Source organism: Euleptes europaea, chromosome 5 (assembly GCF_029931775.1).
Source record: "Euleptes europaea isolate rEulEur1 chromosome 5, rEulEur1.hap1, whole genome shotgun sequence".
NCBI lineage: Eukaryota > Metazoa > Chordata > Lepidosauria > Squamata > Sphaerodactylidae > Euleptes > Euleptes europaea.
Genome location: NC_079316.1, coordinates 49,196,201 through 49,215,994, shown reverse-complemented (window position 1 = coordinate 49,215,994; position 19,794 = coordinate 49,196,201). Strand labels below are relative to the sequence as shown.

The following is a 19,794-nucleotide window of genomic DNA, read 5'->3' as shown; positions in this document are numbered from 1 at the left end:
AACTCAAGGCTCTGTGCCAAGTTTGCCTCACGATATTACTAGAACCAATTACGAGAACTAATGTTGTTTTTGAAAATGAACACTGGTTTTGAATGGTCAAAGAAACACTCTTATGGGTTCATCAGATTTCAGTGAGAGAGATCAATAATTACTCTCTATTCAAAATCAAGAAAAACTACAAAATATCATCAACATCATTAAATAATTTCATGCTGAAGGACAATTAAAAGGCTCCTGTCAGAAAACATAAGTATCACTATCTTTACTTTCAAATGGCCATTTAGTTATTGACTTGTAATTATGAAGAGCCTCGCCTTTAGCTCTTGAACATACATAAACATATTTATATGTATATACAAGTGTTGATGTCTTGTTATCAAATCATATCATGAGTATTTTCTAAGAAACTGTGTTTCTCTTTATCAAATCTAAAGAATGGTTTTGTGGCTGATGGTAAAGTTTTGGAGGCCATGGTCAGTTGGGAGGGAGTGACGGCTCAGGAGAGCTAGCTGGTCATAATGGTGCAGGCTGTCAGATTCCAATTGCTAAAAGGTCTTATGGCTACAGAAAAAAAATATGTTTTTTATTAATGCTACTAATGCTGATGTTCCATGTAAGCACCTGCTATTGTAGTCAGCATATACTCAGATGGGAGAAAGTACCTTCGGCAACTGAGCATAAGAGAGGAAGCACTCATGACAACCTTATATTAGAAATAATTTATATCTGGAACTGTAGCAGTAGATTCCTCATGTTCTCTTATAGGGTTTTGAACATATTATTCCCTTGTCTGTGCTGAGGCTTGAATCTTTCATTCACAGTGAATTGTAATAATGGTTTAGCCCAATGCAAAGATGGAGTAGCAATAGCGATCACCACCTTGGATTAATACACATTAAATTATATTTGTGCTCACTATATTTTTTGTTCATCATGATCACTTTAAAGATTTCTCTCCCCTTTACAATATTATCAGTCACATAAAAAAGAACTTTAAATCTGTGTGCAATTTTAACCTTGTTTATGCCCTAAAGTAAAATTGCAATTCACCCATTGACTAAAATTTAAACAAGTATTTGAGAAGATCCCACTGCTTAATATATTCAATGTGTACAATAAAACGGCTGCAAAATTCCATTCAAGAAGTAAATTTTCCAAGTCACAATAGGAAATACTTTCATACTTTTCTACATGTGTGGTCATTCGGTATGTCTTATCACACTAGTCTATCTAATTTCTGATTGAGATATCAATTTACAGGTTTAAATTGTTCTTGTAAGCCAACAGTAGCTACCAGGAGGATTGTTAAATTGTTTTTTTTACTCATTCTCTTTAGATTAGGAAAAAGGAAATTGCTCATATTTAAGTACAATGCATGTTAAAAAGTATAAAGATGGGTTAGGCAACTTCCAGTGCACTTACTCCAGGTAAGTATCATTGAAATCAGTGGGCTTAGAGTGGGAGTAACTCTGTATAGGACTGCACTGCTGCTTACTGAGATCTGCTGTCTAACTTCCATATAAAAAGCAACAGTCTTCTGGCACTTTAAAAACTAACTATTTTATCACTGTATAAGCTTTGTGTGTGCCAGAAATCCCAGTTCGACAAGACACTGCAGCAGTTACCAGGGCTACTCCTCTGGAACTGGTCACATAAAAAAGTGAGAATCTAAGATGTATCTGTAAATATCATTAACTTGACTACCTTCAATCTGCTGTCTCTTCTCAAGCAACATATGTCCATTTTCCCTTGGACACAATCCAGTGAAAATTAAACACAACTCCATCCCACTGATTTCAATACAAATAGAGTTAAGGCATGCTTAAATAATTTCCACCGACAAATGAAAAAGTGCTTAACTTCCACTGGATCCTCCCCATGTTTTACTTTTAAAAATAGTTTATCTAGTATACCGTTAATTAAATGATGATCTACAATCTCATTTAACCTCAAAATAATCCTGTCAAGTAAGCTTGCCATGATTTCTTCTGAACTTGCCCAGGGGTACCCACTAAAAAACATGGGTAGTCCATTCCTGAAGGGGGGGGTGAATCTGCGGCAGCTGGGAGCGGCGCAGCCACACTGCCTCCTCAGAGGCTTTCCGCCACCGCGGAGGGAAAAAAACATTTTAAAAAAATACAGGAAAAAGGGGGAAATCCCCATAGGGAATAGAGAGGCTGTGCCACAAAAGAAGGTGGTGCCACCCTGCTGCCACTCAAGGCGGCGTTCCAGGGGCAAAAGGACTGTGGAAGGGCTCCACCCCTGGGAATCCCCCCCCCGCATTAGCTGGTATGGCTGCACTGGCAGCAGGGGGCAATGGCTCCCAGACACCAGTGCGTTTGCCCCTGCGCCGGTGTAGGTGCCACCTTGGTGTCACACCGGGTCCTAAGGAGCTTCAACCCCCCCTTCAGGAATGGGCTTTTAGATGAGGAAAAACTAAGAGTCTTTTATTGCATTTATTGTGCTTCTCCAGATTATGAAATAAAATGAATGTCTCATTTCTAGGTTTCAAGTGTTTTCACATTTCTCACTACAAAATATGGAATGCAGAAACACTTATAATAATCATACCTTTGATTCTCAGGATCCTACAAAAACAGAACAAAAATGCTCTGGAAACCCTTCTATCATTTTGTGTCCTACCTCCAGAGGATGCTTTGTACAGCAGTCATCAACATATATGCAACTCATTACTGTTTCCTAGGAAACAAGAACTAAAAATTGTTTATCTTCTATTGTGTTGCAGACAGATTGTTGAATCAGTATCTTGAAGTCCTTGTTCAGCCCTTAATCTCACTAGTTATGCTTTGGGAGCTGTCATTTTGCAGCCTAATTTACCCTACAAGAATTTTGTTACGAAAAATTAGTAAAACCCTTTAGAGTTTACACACTGAAAAGTGTTATAACAATAATAAAAAAATAAAATTCCAAATATTAATATAGTATATAACAAACATTACTAAGCTTAATAAACAGCCTTGAAGGAACCAGACGAATTAAAGCGATGGAAGACCAAAAACAATAGATTTAGAAACATGCCTTTTAATTCTGCCTTACCAGACTAAGTCGTAAGAACTAAAATAGAACAGCACAACCAAATAACTTAGATGCTTTAAAGGGGATTCAAAGGGCATTAAAAACAGATGAAGATTTATACAATTTTCAGGCACGGGTCACCATAGAAATCTGGCATTGTTACAAAATGCAGGGTTTAGATATCTAAAAAAAAATCTCCTCACACAAACTGCAGTTAGACTCTCAAATCCTCCTGACTTTCAGCAGGAGTGGGTGCTTAGCTGCTGCTGGCATTATTAAAATCTCTCTCAGAAGAGTTTTTGGATCCTCTCTTCTACCTGCCAGTGGAGGAAACTGTTCACCAAAACACCTAAGCAACTTTCAAAAGTATATCACAATGCTAGAAGGAAACACAGAAAGAACTCTGCTGCCTCTGTAAAGAGCACAATGGAGAGCTTTTCTACAAATATCTTTAATTAACTTGATTGATCAAAAAACTAGAACGATGACATGCGTTAACATATGATGCACATGCCAGTTCTGCCAACCTGCAAACTTGCACTTTTCTGGACTACTATCTGGTAGACAATCCAATCCAATCCAAACCAACAAATCACAAATTTAATGTAGTTTGGGCAATCCTGGTCTTTACTTCACCATTCTGCTATCTAAGCAAGGAGCCTTCTGCACGTGGAGAGGGTCTTCATGCCAGATTAGTTGAGCTGAGTGGTAGGGTACAACTCACTATGTATTTGGGTGGAAGGGGGCCAAAAGACTCCTAGGTAAGTCTTCAAAAATACCATCTTGCATTAAGCCACCAAAAACAGCTAAATAAAGATCTAATGAAAGTAAAGAGTTCAGGAAATAAAAATCTTCCACTGAAGATTGACTCATACAACCCAAAATACAATCTTTGTCACACCGCAACTCTAATAGCTGCAAGACTGCCATTTTCCATATATTCTCATGCGCCAACTATAGTCCTCAGACTGTCCCTTTCCATTGGTTCCTTTGTATTTACAGTAGTCCACCTGGCAATGACCAGATCCCCTGCTTTTTCCTTCATAGTTCCCATCCTATGAAACAGGCTTCCTGAGGAGGTGAGGGGGCGCCATCTCTAGCAGTCTTTAGGAGGCACTGCAAGGCCATTTTTATTTGCTATGGCCTTTAACAGAGTATAGGCTGCAAAGGATTATGAGTTAGGGAGAAAGGGGGTTTATTTGGGGTTTTACTGTATTCTGTATGTTTAAAATTGATTTGTAGTGCTCCATGAGCTATGGGGAAAGGCAGAGTATAATAAATAATGCAGGCCACTACTCTCAGCAAAGCACTCATCCTAAGACTAGCCAGGACAAATCTGAACACACCATGTTGCAAGTAATTTTAAGTCCATTTTAACATCATTGTATCCCAAAGGTTGGGTGTGTGGCAGAGTAACTACCAACTCTGATAAGCACTGGATTCATTATGTGCTGATAGCCAGCTTTGGGTTGTCTGAAAAGACATTAAAGAATAACTGACTGCTGCTTTCAGTAAGGTGCATCTGTGAAAATACAATATGAAAGACTTTGGGCTGCTGAAGAATAAGGATCATGCTTTACAATAATTATACTGCAACGTTAAACCTCAATATTAAAAGGATTAATTTTAAATGAGATAATACATTAAATACTTAACATAGGTTGTCTTCAGAAACTCAGTTCAAGACTTCAACTTGGATAAACCTAAAACCCACTTCTTGTTTCCTTCAGATTAGACTGTATCCTATTACCTTAAAAACATTATAAGATACGTACCAAAATTGTTTCTATATTCTAGATACATGTATCTCAATCAACTGTATTAATAAATTCTGATTCTGAGATATAGACTGCCACATCTAAAGTACTATTTTGAAAAAAAGAAAAACATACACATACCTGGCTCTTTTCGCCCCGGTTTTTCAAATCTCCTGTCAACCCTGAAAATTGAAAAAGTAAGTTTACATAAGCATTCAAAAACATGTCCCAGTTTAGAAGAAAAGTTATTTCAATGATAAACGAATTCTAAGTTGAAATGAATTTTAATTAAGTTTTAATTGCATTACTTTGACTGAGATATATGAATTCTAAATGAACTTCAGATTAAAAAGAATACTCTGAAGATTAAGTTGTTAAATCACCAATTTAAACCTTCAATTTGCCCATATGATCCAGTATTAAAAACATTTCACAAGCCTTTAACCAATATTCCTCCCATTTTGTCAATTGTAGTGGGAAGAGTAATCCATATTCTTTCAGTTTTTAATCTGATGTTCTCTGCTACACCATATTTGTACCTTTCTGGCTTTTTAATCCAATCAGATTTTTTAAATTAGTTCCTTCTGAAATAACAAAATTATTTGCAAAATATAAGTATTGTGAAAATCCCTATTAATTAACTAATGTTTTCTCAGTCAGCATTTCAGGGGAGGTTTAACCTCATCTTGATGAATTGCACTACCTGTTTTCCACTGTACTATTTGGATCAATTTATTTCAACTGATCAGTATGTAGCTGAGTTTTCTTTGGGTGGAATACAAAGAACCAATTAGCTTCAACACGAGGCTTGCTTCTGTACTTTTTCCTTTAAACCATTGGCCCTCACACCAAACCATCAACTACTTTAGAAATTCCCCTCAAACTTAAAAGCAGTTTGCTATGCAGTGCTGGCACCTGCTGTTCAAGCAGAATAAGTCTGAAGCCATGAAGTAACCATTAGGACTCCTGGAGGTCACAGAACCTGTTCCACAGGGGTGTGCATAATGGAAAACCCAAGCCAAAAATATACACAAAAATCACTGTTCTGGGTTATTAATTCGGATTCCCAGAACATAGGAATTCAAGATTGTTGGTGAAATGAAACCACCGTCCCCGAAAATCTGCAAAATTTCAAGTTTGGGTGTTTACCCAGACAGCAGGAGCAGAAATGAACAAGTTCTTGAGGGCCCAGTAAAACAGGGCCACTTTACAGCATCTGACTGAGATTCGGGGGGGGGGGTCTGGTGTGGAGAGGGAGGACTGTGTTCCATGTGATTTTGGAAGCTGCATGGGATGACTGCTGCATGGGACACCCTCTAATTGGCTGTGCACTGAAAAGAACAGTGTCTGCAGTGTGCATGCACAGAAAATGGTCCTGTAAATCTAGTAAACGAAAAACAGGATAGATTTTTAACCCGAACTGTTAACATCCTACCCCAAATGAAGCAATCATGGTAACATTTTCCATCTCAAAGCCTGGATCAAAAGTTGTAAGAAAATGTTTCCTGGCACACACCCCTAGTTCTTACTAACTTATCTCTTCTCAAATTCTTTATCTACACAATAGCACAAACATATATTCAATAATTACTCATTCTCTTGTTTATTATAAGCTTGTACCCATTAATGATTTCATGAAACCAACTTCATGTCCTTTTAATATTCCTCATGGGATAACGTCTTGAAAACTAATATTCTTATTCATCAATACCATCCAATTTTTCATTTCATTTTTAGTTACTCATTTATTCAGTAGTGCTTATAGAAAAATCTGTACCCTACTATTAATTTCACAGCCTCACTATTTTCAAAATGGTAAGAATCTTAGGGCCATTTCACACACTGTATAAGGAAAAACTGTCGGTGTCCCCCACACACCAGTATTGGCATTATAAAAGTGTTAGCAAGAATATGTTTGTCACGTTCAACTTTGACATTTATAGGTATACACCTAAAAAATAAAATAGACAATGAGGTCCCCTAGGAGTGTGAACTTGCAAGTAGACCCAGAATTGTACCAACAGAGCCAATTAACCAAACTCCAAAAAAGATTCAAACTACTTTAAATTTATAGGTGTTTAAAATTACCTTTCCTCCCAGCTCTGTGATCTGTGCATCTCTCTGCCCCCTCCACGGCCAAATCCACCCTCTACTTCATCAAAACTTCTTTGGTAGAAACCACTTTCTCCTCTGCCTCTGCCTGAAAAGATAAAATGGGATTGGGGGAAAAATTAAATCTATACATATACAACAATGTACAGTAATGAATTATAACATCCTGAAAAAATACATAAGGTCAAGCCCCACCTTTTAATTATGTTTTGGAACAATAAGCATAAAACTCCATCTTTCAATAAACCTAGCCATATAAATATCAAACTCAGTTCGAAATTCCTAATACATTAATTTAATCAAACAAGCAATACTTTACAACCAATCAGAAACTGTAGGAGGGTCTGTTTCTAGCATCCTGCAATTAATAATTAGTAATTAATAACTTCAATACCATCTCCACATCTGAATTCTCCACCTCATCGTTACAGAGAACATAACAAAGATCATAAGGTCAGGTGGCACATTAAACCCTGCAATTTCCTGTGTTAAATTCAACACTAGCATCCAACAGTTTTGAGCCATAGAACATCCCCAAACATTTTTGAAACTGATTGGCAGACGCATTTGACATTGCCAGTATAAATCTATAGGCATCTTGTATATAATGCTAATCTGTGGGAGATCAGTATATTTTTTCAACAATTCTTCAACAATTGCTATTAATTTTTAGGGACTACTTCTTATATCTAGGTGTGTTCATTCAACAATTCTACTTTTTCATGATGTTTATCCATTTCACTAAGTATCTCTAATTAAGGGGTTTTTGGTTCTGTATGATTCTTTCTCCCCACATACATTTTTTTCCAAAACAAGTTTCAGCATATCATTATATTTCTTACTTAATGCAGATAAAACATGCCTAATCAATTTGAATGCTTTCCTCCCACCCTTCGTACTATTTCTTCATATAATAATTTCTTGTTTTTGCTAGGCATTTAATAGTATATAGGTTAGCCTCCTCCCACTGCTGTATATTTTCGTAAGGGGGTTAAATCATGTAGCTGTTCACTGAAACATGAATTCAAACTTCATTTTCATTCCATTCTTTCATTCTGTTTAACAGCTAGGACAGTGAGCACTATCTTTAGCCAGCTGAACTCTGTCCTCACCAAGTTGGACCATCTTACTGATGCAGTGACAAAGTTTAACTGTAATAACTCCCTATCAGGAAAGCCATTAATACCTTCTAACCTCACTGTCTCCTTCTCTACTGAGCTGCAACTACAGGCTCCTGGTGTGTTGAATACTAACCAATTGGTGGTACAGTCCCATCAGATTTGTCTGAATGTTTTCATGGATGGTAGGACCCCTCCCCTTGAATTCTAAATATGGAATAGAATAATTCTTAAAGGCCTACTTAAATATTAAAGGCTCATCTATTGCCCTGAGATCAGTTGAAACTCTAAGCTCCTTTAGGGCAATCATTTGATAGCCCATTTATTCCAACTTTGATTATGCAACAGGAAAAACTCTCTGATTTCCAGGGCAATTTTCCCTTCCTGGGTTTTTAACATCTTACTTTACCCTCTTTTTAGATAAGGTCCTCTGAGGGCCAAAACTGAAGCCATGTTTAAGAGTGGGCTCAGTAGCACAGTCAATCCTTCAGAGCATGTTCTCATTAGCGGGGACGAACCTCCCACCCATTTGGAGCCTAAGGTGGGGGAGTCCCCAACTACATATGCTATTGAGACAGATTTAATAAATTCTTTCAATTCTTTCTCCCGCCAGTGGAGAACAAATCTATTACTAATAGGCTTGAGCAATTCCACACTACATTATTGGAAATAAGTGAACACACCCAGGATCCTACACTGCTCTCTCTCACTGTTATTGCAGCTCGCCCAGCGATCCTTTTTGTGGTACAAACATCAGCAAAACTTACTAAGTTATTAGATGTGCTGCTTAGTAAAAATCAACCTGCCTTATATAAAGATTATGATTTTCCCTCTCTTCAAATAAACTCTGGACTTTCTGCAAGGGTTTTTAAATTGCTATTTAGAGGACCAGGAGATTGGTATAGTGGGCCCTCAAACCCGTTCACCCCACAGAGCCCTCCAATTTGACCTCAGCACCCATATACAAAAATAGATCAATCTTAGTGGATTCTAAAGAGATGGATAAAATAGAGCAACTAAACTGACAATAAGAGACCCAGAGTGAACATAATTAAAAGTGTATCTCATGGAATGTGACTGGATGGTCAAATAAAAATCAAGATCCTATATTCTTACAGTTTATAAGATATTATGATATAATTTTTATCCAAGAGACCTGGTTAATATCAAAATTGAGATTAAATGGGTTCCTCACTTACACACTCAATGCCACTCCCCCAACTAGTAAAGGATGCTGTAGTGGCATGGCTGATTTCCTCAAGGTGAATCAGCTTCCTCTTAAGTAATGTTTCAATTATTTATCATCTCTGCATCACGTTAAACCTAGTTGCTTGATAATATCAGGCACTCCTAATCCTTCAATCTAGATTCCCAGACAAGGCATATTGCTACTATGGTACTTCATTAAACAGAAAAACTATTTTAGGTCACACAAGAATTTTAATTGTGACCCCAGCTAATCAAGATATGGACAGCTTATTCCAGTTAATATCTTGTAATCCTCAGAAGTTCCTTTGGGTTCACCATGACAAGAGGTTATTCCCACACTTTGACAAAACTAAACTTATAATTTTCTCCTGAAATTAATCAACCCTCATTCATTTATTTTATTTTATTCAATTTGTACCCTGCTATATTTCCTGGCCAGAGCCAGGCTCAGAGCAGCTAACAATCATTAAATAATCCAACACATAAAATTCAGCAGGATTATACACTAAAATCAATTTTAAAAATTATAAACAATTATAAATAATGAACCATTAAAACCTAACTATACTAATTGGTGCTATTAATAGAACACTAGGCCATAGAGAGTCCGGGGGGGGGGGGAATCAGGACCTCACCATAATTGATAAGTTGAAGATGAGAAAGTGAGGCCAGCCATGATATAAATCATGGCTGCCCTCAACTGTAGGTCTGGTGGAATATCTTGGTCTTACAGGCCCTGTGGAACTGCATTAAATCCCGCAGGGCCCTGGTCTCACTAGCGAGAGAGTTCCACCAGGCCGAGGCCAGGGCCGAAAAAGCCCTGGCCCTAGCTGAGGACAGCCAGGCATGGCTTTCCAGCAAAGTACTAGCTGCTTTGTACAAGGAACTGGCAATTAGTGTCCCACATGTGGAATCTAATGCACAGAGAGCAAGAGAACACAAGGGATGGGCACACTTTGCACTCCTCTTTGCTCTTTCCCTACCCCTGCTCCTTTCCACTATGTTTTCTCTAGTGAGCACATTAAAGGGAAGGAAGCCAAACTAAGAAAATTCCATTACAAAATTCCCAAATGAAACAGAGTAACGAAATCATTCGATTCTTTCACCTTTCACACATAGTTTTATTACCATTCCCACTTTAAACTATACTGTGACATCCTGTTCAGGTTCATACCAGTCATTAGGAATTAAACTAGAAAAAGAGGATGGAATAAACACATGGTGGTTATTTCTGTTGCTTTTAATAGCAAATATATTTTTCACCCTTCTTTCCAGCCACTATCCATTCTAAACAGCACAAACTTGGCTGGAAAGCTTGACTGGTAATATCACTTCACCTCCAGTAGTAGGAACAGTACAGGAATATCATCCCCAATGCCATCACAATCTGAGTAGACTCAGCAGGTGCTGACTATACAAAGAATAAGTGCCTCTACAGTCATTCCCTTGGCTGTTAAGTTGAATTCATACATACGTTATTTGCACCTTTATGTGTTCCTCAGGGGTGGTGGGCAGGTATACTCTCAATGTTTGGTTGATTCATTATACTATCTCATTTTGAGCAGCAAGGTTCAGAATATTGTGCAAGGACACAGGTTCTCATTTCTCCTTTTTACCATCTGGTGGTTCTAAATCATTAGAACCATCTGGTGGTTCTAAATCATTTTCTGAGCTCAGGGTTTTAGTATACCTTGTCTTAGATCCTATCAAAAAGCCACTTCACATATTCTCCTACTACTAATGTTATGAACAGTGTCTGAATATCAGTAAAAACAGAACTTTTTGGTGCCACAGCTCTCCTCTGTATATTTTTGGAGAACTGGGTGCCTTTGCCAGTTCTTTGCAGCAGGTTCTCTCTCTTACTGGTTTATATTTAATTACTTGAAATATTTTTGTCATATTCCTTCCTAAGAGGATCGGCACAGTAGATTACCCCCCAAAAACCTTTATATTGGGTGAATGGGTTTAATTTTGTTAAATTTTACAAAGGCATATGTTCCCACTACAATGGTGTTACTTGGTGTTCACAAAACATCTCACCTCGGCCTCTAGAGGAACTTCGACCTCGAGGAGCCCCTACCACTGTTCCTCCTCCTCGCCCCGTCAATCGCAGGACGGCAGCACTATTTATAGACATAGAGAAATTTCTCTGCCAAAGAAAAGAAACAATGAATGAATTGTTTTATAAAAACAAAATAATAAAAAATCAGACATATTTTGCTGCTTCCTTGCTGAAGTATAAAATATTACTTACAACTGAAATCATTTCCATGTGAGATGTCAAGTGGGTAGAATACAATAGCAAATGAGCATCAAAAGAGGACCTGGGACACCTGGATTTAAACCCTTGTTCAACCATGAAACACAATGGGTGACCTTGGCTAAATTATTTTCAGCCTCACCAGGTAGTTGTGAAGATAAAATGGATATCCATGTACACTACCCTGAGTGCCTCAGAGGAAGAACAGGATGGAAATGTGAGACACATAGCAAGTGACCAGGAGAGGAGCTGAACTTGAAGTACTATATTACTTTCCATTTTTTTATAAAAATAAACTTTGTATATGCATTTCATTTCTCAAAGGATGATGTTCTACAACATTTAGGATGTCAATTATGCAATCACTTGAATGTTTCTATGATGGAAATTTCCAACAGCAAGGAAGAATGATTTTTTCTTCCTCCGATCAGATGAACTATGAAGTGGCTTATTTTTCAACTCAGACAGATTACAATTATTAAACAAGCAATCAGATGACTATTTAGACATGGTCCTTTTATTACTAATATTGCCTAACAAATTTGTGTTGAATGGCACAATGATAGGATGGTTTCTTAATATTTCAGACCATTACAAAATAATTCTTCAAATGAAGCGCAGAGAGCAAAGTGATATGTGAAAATGTCATTCTGAGCTAACTAAACTACCACAATCAGAGTCAAGGAGGGCAGCTAAATGCTGCAATACCTGACCTACGACCCCCATCCCCCAAACTCCTGATACCACAATTCAATTTTGAAGCACCCATAGTAGTAGCCCTTTAAAGCCGGGAACAACAGGCAACCTAGTTCCACACAGCTAAGAAATCATGGCACAATGCTAACTGTGAACACAACTGTCCTTTTCTCATGCTGGGTGTGACAGATGCAGTAACATTTTAAGTATGGTTAAGAAGGGAGCACTCGTATGTATGTATATTCACAGAGCACAGCTGCTTGCCCCCAATTAAAGAAATACAGTTCAACACTATAGCAGTTTCTGTGCAGCACTCTCAGTGTTTTGGCAATGTCTTTTTAAAGAGTGAGGACAGTCCAGAGGCTGGGTATGTCTGGCTTGTCACGACTGCTTGCCTCAGAACAACTGCTACTTGTCCCAGGCAGATGACAGACTGCAAACCTATGACATTACACCCAACCTGGAAAAGCAGTCACACAACAATTGCTCTCTTGTAAAAAATAAAATCAGCTGATATTCATTTGAGGATTAGTAGGCGCTTATTTATCATCAGTAAAATAACCTTCCAAATGGTTTCTGATGTATCTCAAAGGTCATCATTTGTATCACAACTGGTAAACCTACTACTCTTTTCTTTATGTGTGTGTGTGTGAAGTGCCTTCAAGTTGCAGCCGACTTATGGCGACCCCTTTTTGGAGTTTTCATGGCAAGAGACTAACAGAGGTGGTTTGCCAGTGCCTTCCTCTGCACAGCAATCCTGGACTTCCTTGGTGGTCTCCCATCCAAATACTAACCAAGGCTGACCCTGCTTAGCTTCTGAGATCTGACAAGATCAGGCTAGCCTGGGCCATCCAAGTCAGGGCCTTTTCTTTATAGCATCCCAAATTTTCTCTTGTTATTAATGCCAACAGCACAGAACTCCTCTGTGTTAAAAGTTTATTTTCCCCACTGGCCAAGGTTCCTACTATTTGTCTTCCATGTGCTTCCTTCAGGTCCTCATTTGTGATTTGGGAGAGTGGGAGATTCCTTAAAATGTCACTGTCTTGTTGCGGAGGGAATAAAGTAAAATCTGGAGGTTTTAAACATTTACTTCTAAGCTCAGGAAAGGAGAAGAGGTGGTTTTTATGTGCCGACTTTCTCTACCACTTAAGGAAGAATCAAACCAGCTTACAATCATCTTCCCCTCCCCACAACAGACACCCTGTGGGGTAGGTGGGGCTGAGAGAGCTCTAAGAGAGATGTGACTAGCCCAAGGTCACCCAGCTGGCTTCATGTGTAGGAGTGGGGAAACCAACCTAGTTCACCAGATTAGCGTCTGCCGCTCATGTAGAGGAGTGGGGAATCAAACCCAGTTCTCCATATTAGAATCCACCACTCCAAACCACCGCTCTTAACCACTATACCACGCTGGCTACACAGTCCCTTCATTTTATCATCACTACCTTTAAGACTGAAAGACTGAAATTGGCTCAAGGCCACTTGGGGAGCTTCAGATTCTGAGTGGAGATCTACATCAAGGTCTTCCTATTCCTTATTCAACATCCTATTCACAGCATTATGTAGGATGTCTAAAGTGGAAAAGATATGAAATGGCAAGTTCTCACTCTGTGCAGCTAACTGGCTGTTGTGTAGGGGGAGCTAAGTCCGGCTGCTCCCCCTCACAGTTGAGCTACAAGGGAAGGTGGAAACTGCTGCTTTCGGCACACAGTGCTGGGATTACCCAGTTTTCTTATTCACCACCCATAGCTCCCAATATGAAAGGGATGCCTTGTATACAGATATGTGTGTGTGTGTGTGGGGGGGGGGGTCAAGTCTGCTTCTTTTAGATTGATACAGCCTTAATTTGCCTGAATGTTAGGAGTCCAATTTGCAGTATGCAAGGGATGTTCCAGGAAAACATAACTCACTCAATGAAAACCCAAGAAGTATCAACCCTGCTTTCTTCTTGCAAGTCTATCAACTTTCATGTCTGATTCCATCTCTCTCAAAAGATGCAACCAACACAACACCAGTACAACTTGTATCTGTGTATGAGATATGCTCTTGCATTTGTACAATCTAGTCTTTCCCCATCAATCAAATGTAAGACTTATACAGACCTCATGTTTCATTTACTTAAGAAACCAACCTGTTCTTCTTCTGTAAAAGGGACTAGTGCCAATGGTGGTAGGGGCTCCTCCTGTAGAATAGGCAGAAACTCCTTATCCAGAAGGTCTGAGGGTACCTGGAAGTAAATTTGGGAGGGGGAAGTAAGGGGAAAACACTGAACCTCAAAACACAAATACCAAAGACAGCTGCCATGGTCAAAGAAGCATGCAGAAATTATATCTTGTTTCTACTTTCATTTTACATCTTGCAATATTTATCCAGACATAGCTAGAAACCAAACATTTTCAATACTATGGTTAATTGGGTGCTGGTCTCCGACACTGTCCCTAGCACTCAGCACACAAATTAATGAAACATCTTCATGACCCTTGTGTCCCTGCAGAGAAAAAGAGCCTGTTTGCTGATGGCTGCTACAGTATGCCACTGCGGTTTTATCTCCCCAATCCCTCTAAATTAGCATCAAGAAGAATGAAGTGCACTGGAGCAGACTGGAATACGGAACTTGCTAGCATTGCTGCAAAAAAGAAAACGGGCAGATAAGATGGATGGTTGTGCTCTCAGGTGGGCAAGTAGCAAACATTTGGGATCGGGGTCTAGATTATAGGACTTGGAAGTATAAAGTAATGCTCAGGCCTGGAAGCAAAAGTAGAAGGATCTGGTGATGATGAATAATAGGACTTGATGGGCAGAAAGGTTTGGCAGGTGAGATGGAAAGGGTTGGAATCCGGGAAGAAGAACTAATTAGGATGTTTATTTACTTCATTTATATCCCACTATTCTCTCCAATAGAAACCCAAAGTGGCTTATGAAGTCCTCAGAACAACCCTGCAAGATAGGTTAGACCGAGTGTGTGACTGTCCCAAAATCACCCAGCAAGTTTACATGGCAGAGTGGGGATCCAAACCTGGGTCTCCAAGATCCTAATCTGACACTCTAACTACTAAACTCCACTGATTCTAGTTAATTATTGTAATAACCCTGAAATTGAGATGAGGCTGAGAGGGACTTGCCCATAGTAAGCTTTACAGCTGAGATTTGAACCCAGGTCTCCCCAGTCCAAGACCAGCACTATTCACTATATAAAACTGATTCTACTGGGAGTTAGAAGACCAAAGCAAAGCCAACAAGAGAGGCAATGTAAACATTATTATTATTATTATTATTATTATTATTATTATTATTAGTCAAAGGAATGTCATACAAATCCTCAAAATATTCCACCCAGCCCCTTCTGGGGAATGTTTAAGATCAGACACATATAGCTTCTTCTTCCAATACAGAGGAGCTGCGTCTCTGGTGAAAGCAATGCACTTTACACATCCTCAGTAGCACACCAAGCATATAGCCAAAACTCAAAATCACAGTTTTAAAAATCACATATTTAGCATATTAAAAATAGATTTTTTAAAAAGAAGCTACACTTTCTTCAAGCTATTCATATTTATATGTCTGCATAATTTGTCAATTCAACATGTTCACAGTGGGACTAATCACACTCAGTACATTCCAACTACTGAATGTATTTGTTTATGCTGTGTTGAGTTATATGGGCTTATGAATTCAAATGGGTTGAACATATTTTTAAATGGTTAACATATTTTACAGAATATAATAAATATGGGGTTTGCTTGACTATATGACTTTGTCTCAGTTCTGTCTGGTATTTTAATTTTATCCTAGACACAAGCATTATTTTTTCCTTGATTGGGTATTAAATACACCTCTTCCTACATTTACCTACCAGCACTTCTATTGCTACTTACCTTATTATCTTTCAGAAAAAGTGCTAACATTTCTTCTCTCCCATAGCGGTAATCTGCTAATTTATACTTTGGCAAAGCTGGAGATAGAGGTGGAGATGTCACACTTCCACCGCTAGACAAAGCTCGCAGCCTATAGCAAAATAAAAATGTTGCTTATATCAAATCAGAGTGTGGACTTTTAGACTACCAAAGATATCAAACAGAAACCCCTCACTGTCATACAGAAGTAGCTGTAGAAAACTATTTTACTAAACTTTAGATGAAAGGCCTTAGTATTCACACAATACTCACAATACTACATACACTTCACACAGTAGGCACACTCATCAGGTATTATTATGTTTGTTGGTTTGATTACAGGTAGGATTCAGTTGTGACTGAAGTTGTTTATTCTAGTTTGGTTCTGGTAAATTAACAGAGACTTGGTAGCCACTCAGGCATACCTCAACTAACTACAATGCCATTCACATTATGATCTGAATCTACTGCATCTATGTTTGCATCATGATCTGAATCTACTGCATCTATGTTTACATAGACTAGCCAACAGGATTTAGAAAGACAGGGGAAAGGAATAAGGTTGTCAGGATCCAAAGAACCACAAAACTAGTTTTGACTGCTCAAACTAGTTTTGATTTCTTTTTCTCTAATAGCCCTACTCATGTAATGTATGGACAATTAGTTCTAGATCCAAACGGAGTTTTAAAAGCAATTTGTTATATGATATGGGAGGTCAACTATACAAAGGAAAAAAATAAAAACAATTCCAAAGGAAAAGTTGAAGGCAGCAGGAAAAGAGGACGACCCAACAAGAGATGGATTGACTCTATAAAGGAAGCCACGGCCCTCAATTTGCAAGATCTGAGCAAGGCTGTTAAGGATAGGACACTTTGGAGGATATTGATTCATAGGGTCGCCATGAGTCAGAAACTACTTGACGGCACTTAACACACACACACACACACACACAGTAGAAGCCCCTTGCCTAAATCAAAGAGGCTCTTTAGGGAGGGGAAAGGAGCTTACTCACAAATATCTGAAACTGAAATATGCAACGTAATGGAAACTTAATATATCATTAATTTTTAAAATAAAAAATGCACGCATTCTCTTGCTCAGTCAATACCCACCTCCCCTGTTGTGAAATCCCGTCTCTAACCTCTCAGAAAATGGACACTGTAGGCTACTGTACTCTGCACTGGCTAGGGACCATAAAAGGTCTAACCATCACGGATGCAGCCTGTCAAAGGACTCACCATTTAGTAAAGAACTATGTATACACTGATCTGCAGGTTAAAAGTCAGAAAGAAATGCTTTCAACAACATCTTTTAAGAGTTACAGAGACTAGCTGAGCACGCAGGAAGCACTCCACAGTGCACAGAAATGCTATCCTCTTGCCGGCCTTTACCAAGCTGTTTACCTTCACAGCCTGCTCTACAATGGATTGCAGCGTGAAAGCAGCAGGTCTTTGTCCTGCCTGCTGCTTTCTAGCTCTTGAAGATAGAAGAATATAGAAGCCTAGACAAACCCAAAATGCATAAAACTGTTCCTATACTCATTCTGGTTGGGACCAGCATGTGTACCACTACCATTACTCTTATTCTAAACCAGTGGTCCATGTTATTGAGGATACTGTAGGGAGATCTGCTCTGTTCAGACAGCCCATCCCCACCCCGCAATGGTTCTTGTTTCAGAAGGAAAAAATATAGGTTGAGTGTAGTTTTTGGTTCAAGCTAAGTTTGACTGTCACAAGCATAAGGAACATATATTTTTTAACATCTTACCAAACTCTTAGTTTTAGCAGTTTAACTTAACATAAATAAAAAACAATGTTTTATTCAGATGGTTTCCAAACCATAACCTGGATGATGACGAAGAAGAAAAACAGCTGGTTTTTATATGCCAATTTCTCTTCTTTTTAAGGAGAATCAAATCGGCCTATAATCTCCTTCCCTTCCTCTCTCCACAACAGACACCTTGTGAGGTAAGTGAGGCTGAGAGAGCTCTAAGAGAACTGTGACTAGCCCAGGGTCACCCAGCTGGCTTCACGTGTAGGAGTGGAGAAACCAATCCGGTTCTCCAGATTAGAGTCCACCGCTCTAAACCACTACACCACGCTGGCTCTCAAGGAACATGCCTTTGGATTTCATGTTCCATTTCCAACATCTCCCCTTGCACCCACAATCCCTGCTCCATTTCTGGGTTGGCCTTGGATCATAGATTTTGATGACACCCAAAATATTCAACTTGGATTACCTACTAATCATAGCCATCAGATTCAGATATCAGAGTAAACTCCAGTTACAACAACCTGGAGGCGGAGAAGGAAGGAAGTAATCTGTGAACCTGCAGCACTTTCCCCCTGCTCCAAACCATGCTTTGTAGAATCCGCTGTGTAATATCTAAACTCAGTCTACCCAACTTCTAGGGTATGGAATAGGCTGGGAACTTCCTCCAGTCTTCCCTTAAATAGTCATCTCCTTTTATTTGCCTCCTTCACCCGTAATAGTTATCGAGTATAATATCTGACAGTGAGAGAAGTTAAAAGCCTTGCTAAGCCAAGACATACATAAAGCGAGCACCTGGCTTCCACGCTTTATATTTTGACAGCTACAAACTGAGGGATTGTGGTTTGTTTCCCCTGAAATGTCTATTAAATAGTATACCCAATTAATGATGATGAGTCTATATTTTTAAATGGCTTCTTAACTGAAGTCTAGCAGACGTATGGGCTACTAGTTTTTCACAAAAGATAGCATAAGTCGATTGATAGTAGAACTCCTAAAACGAATAAAGTAATTGCTAAGTTGTGAAACGCGCAATCATTAAAAATTTAGAATTACAACATTGCTTTGTAGTCTGCTGCCCCCCTGTGGCAGTTGTTTTTTATGCCATTTGAGTACTCTCCTCCTACCAGTAACCTTCCACTTCCACATGAATAAACAACCTAACAAATTAAGAGTGATAGAGAGTATGATTGGTATCAAAATAATCTCAGAATTTCTGAAGTAATTCATGTGTTAAAATTTGGTTAGCAACATATTTTTATCAATATAGCTGATTCTGATTTTACCTCCAAATTGTTTTACTGCCCAGCCAAAACAAAACAATTTCCTAACTTATACAAATAATACTTATCTTTTCTTTAAATGGTATTTAACTTTCACATAAACAATGCAGCATACTCCTCATTCCATTAAATGCTTTTCTAGAATTTTTCATCAAATTTGCTCATTAGCTGGATTGCATTTACTGGAATCTTAGAGCACGTTCACAAGTTAGCCTCTTAGTGAGGCACTGCATGCACAGAAGGCTCCACACACCTGTACTCCCTGGTGTAGTGGTTAAGAGCGGTGGTTTGGAGCACTGGTCTCTTAACTTGGAGACTGGGTTTGATTCCCCACTCCTCCATGAGTGGCGGTCGCTACTCTGGTGAACTGGATTTGTTTCTCCACTCCTACACATGAAGCCAGCTGGGTGACCTTGGGCTAGTCATAGTTCTATTAAGAGCTCTCTCAGTCCCACCTATCTCACAGGGTGTCAGTTGAAGGGAAGGGAAAGTGATTGTAAGCTGGTTTAATTGCCTTAAGTGTTAGAGAAAGTTGGCATATAAAAACCAACTCTTCTTCTTTAGTTATTTAGGAAATTTGTATACCATTTCTCCAGAGTTATCTTCCAAAATACATCTGTCATTGCTTCAAGAAAGGCAAACACCCAGGTGATATCTTTCTTA

At 38.8% G+C, this 19,794-nt stretch overlaps 1 protein-coding gene across 1 annotated transcript in view; it reads right to left on the bottom strand.

The window, feature by feature from the left end:
- Positions 1-19,794, bottom strand: part of GIGYF2 (GRB10 interacting GYF protein 2) — a 91,795-nt gene that overhangs the window by 48,947 nt on the left and 23,054 nt on the right. Inside the window, exons 3-7 of the mRNA XM_056849274.1 lie at positions 16,061-16,190; positions 14,317-14,412; positions 11,273-11,381; positions 6,882-6,993; positions 4,935-4,975 (exon numbers count right to left, since the gene is read on the bottom strand). Coding sequence (XP_056705252.1) covers positions 4,935-4,975; positions 6,882-6,993; positions 11,273-11,381; positions 14,317-14,412; positions 16,061-16,190 — 488 coding nt within the window. The remainder of the gene's footprint in view (positions 1-4,934; positions 4,976-6,881; positions 6,994-11,272; positions 11,382-14,316; positions 14,413-16,060; positions 16,191-19,794) is intronic.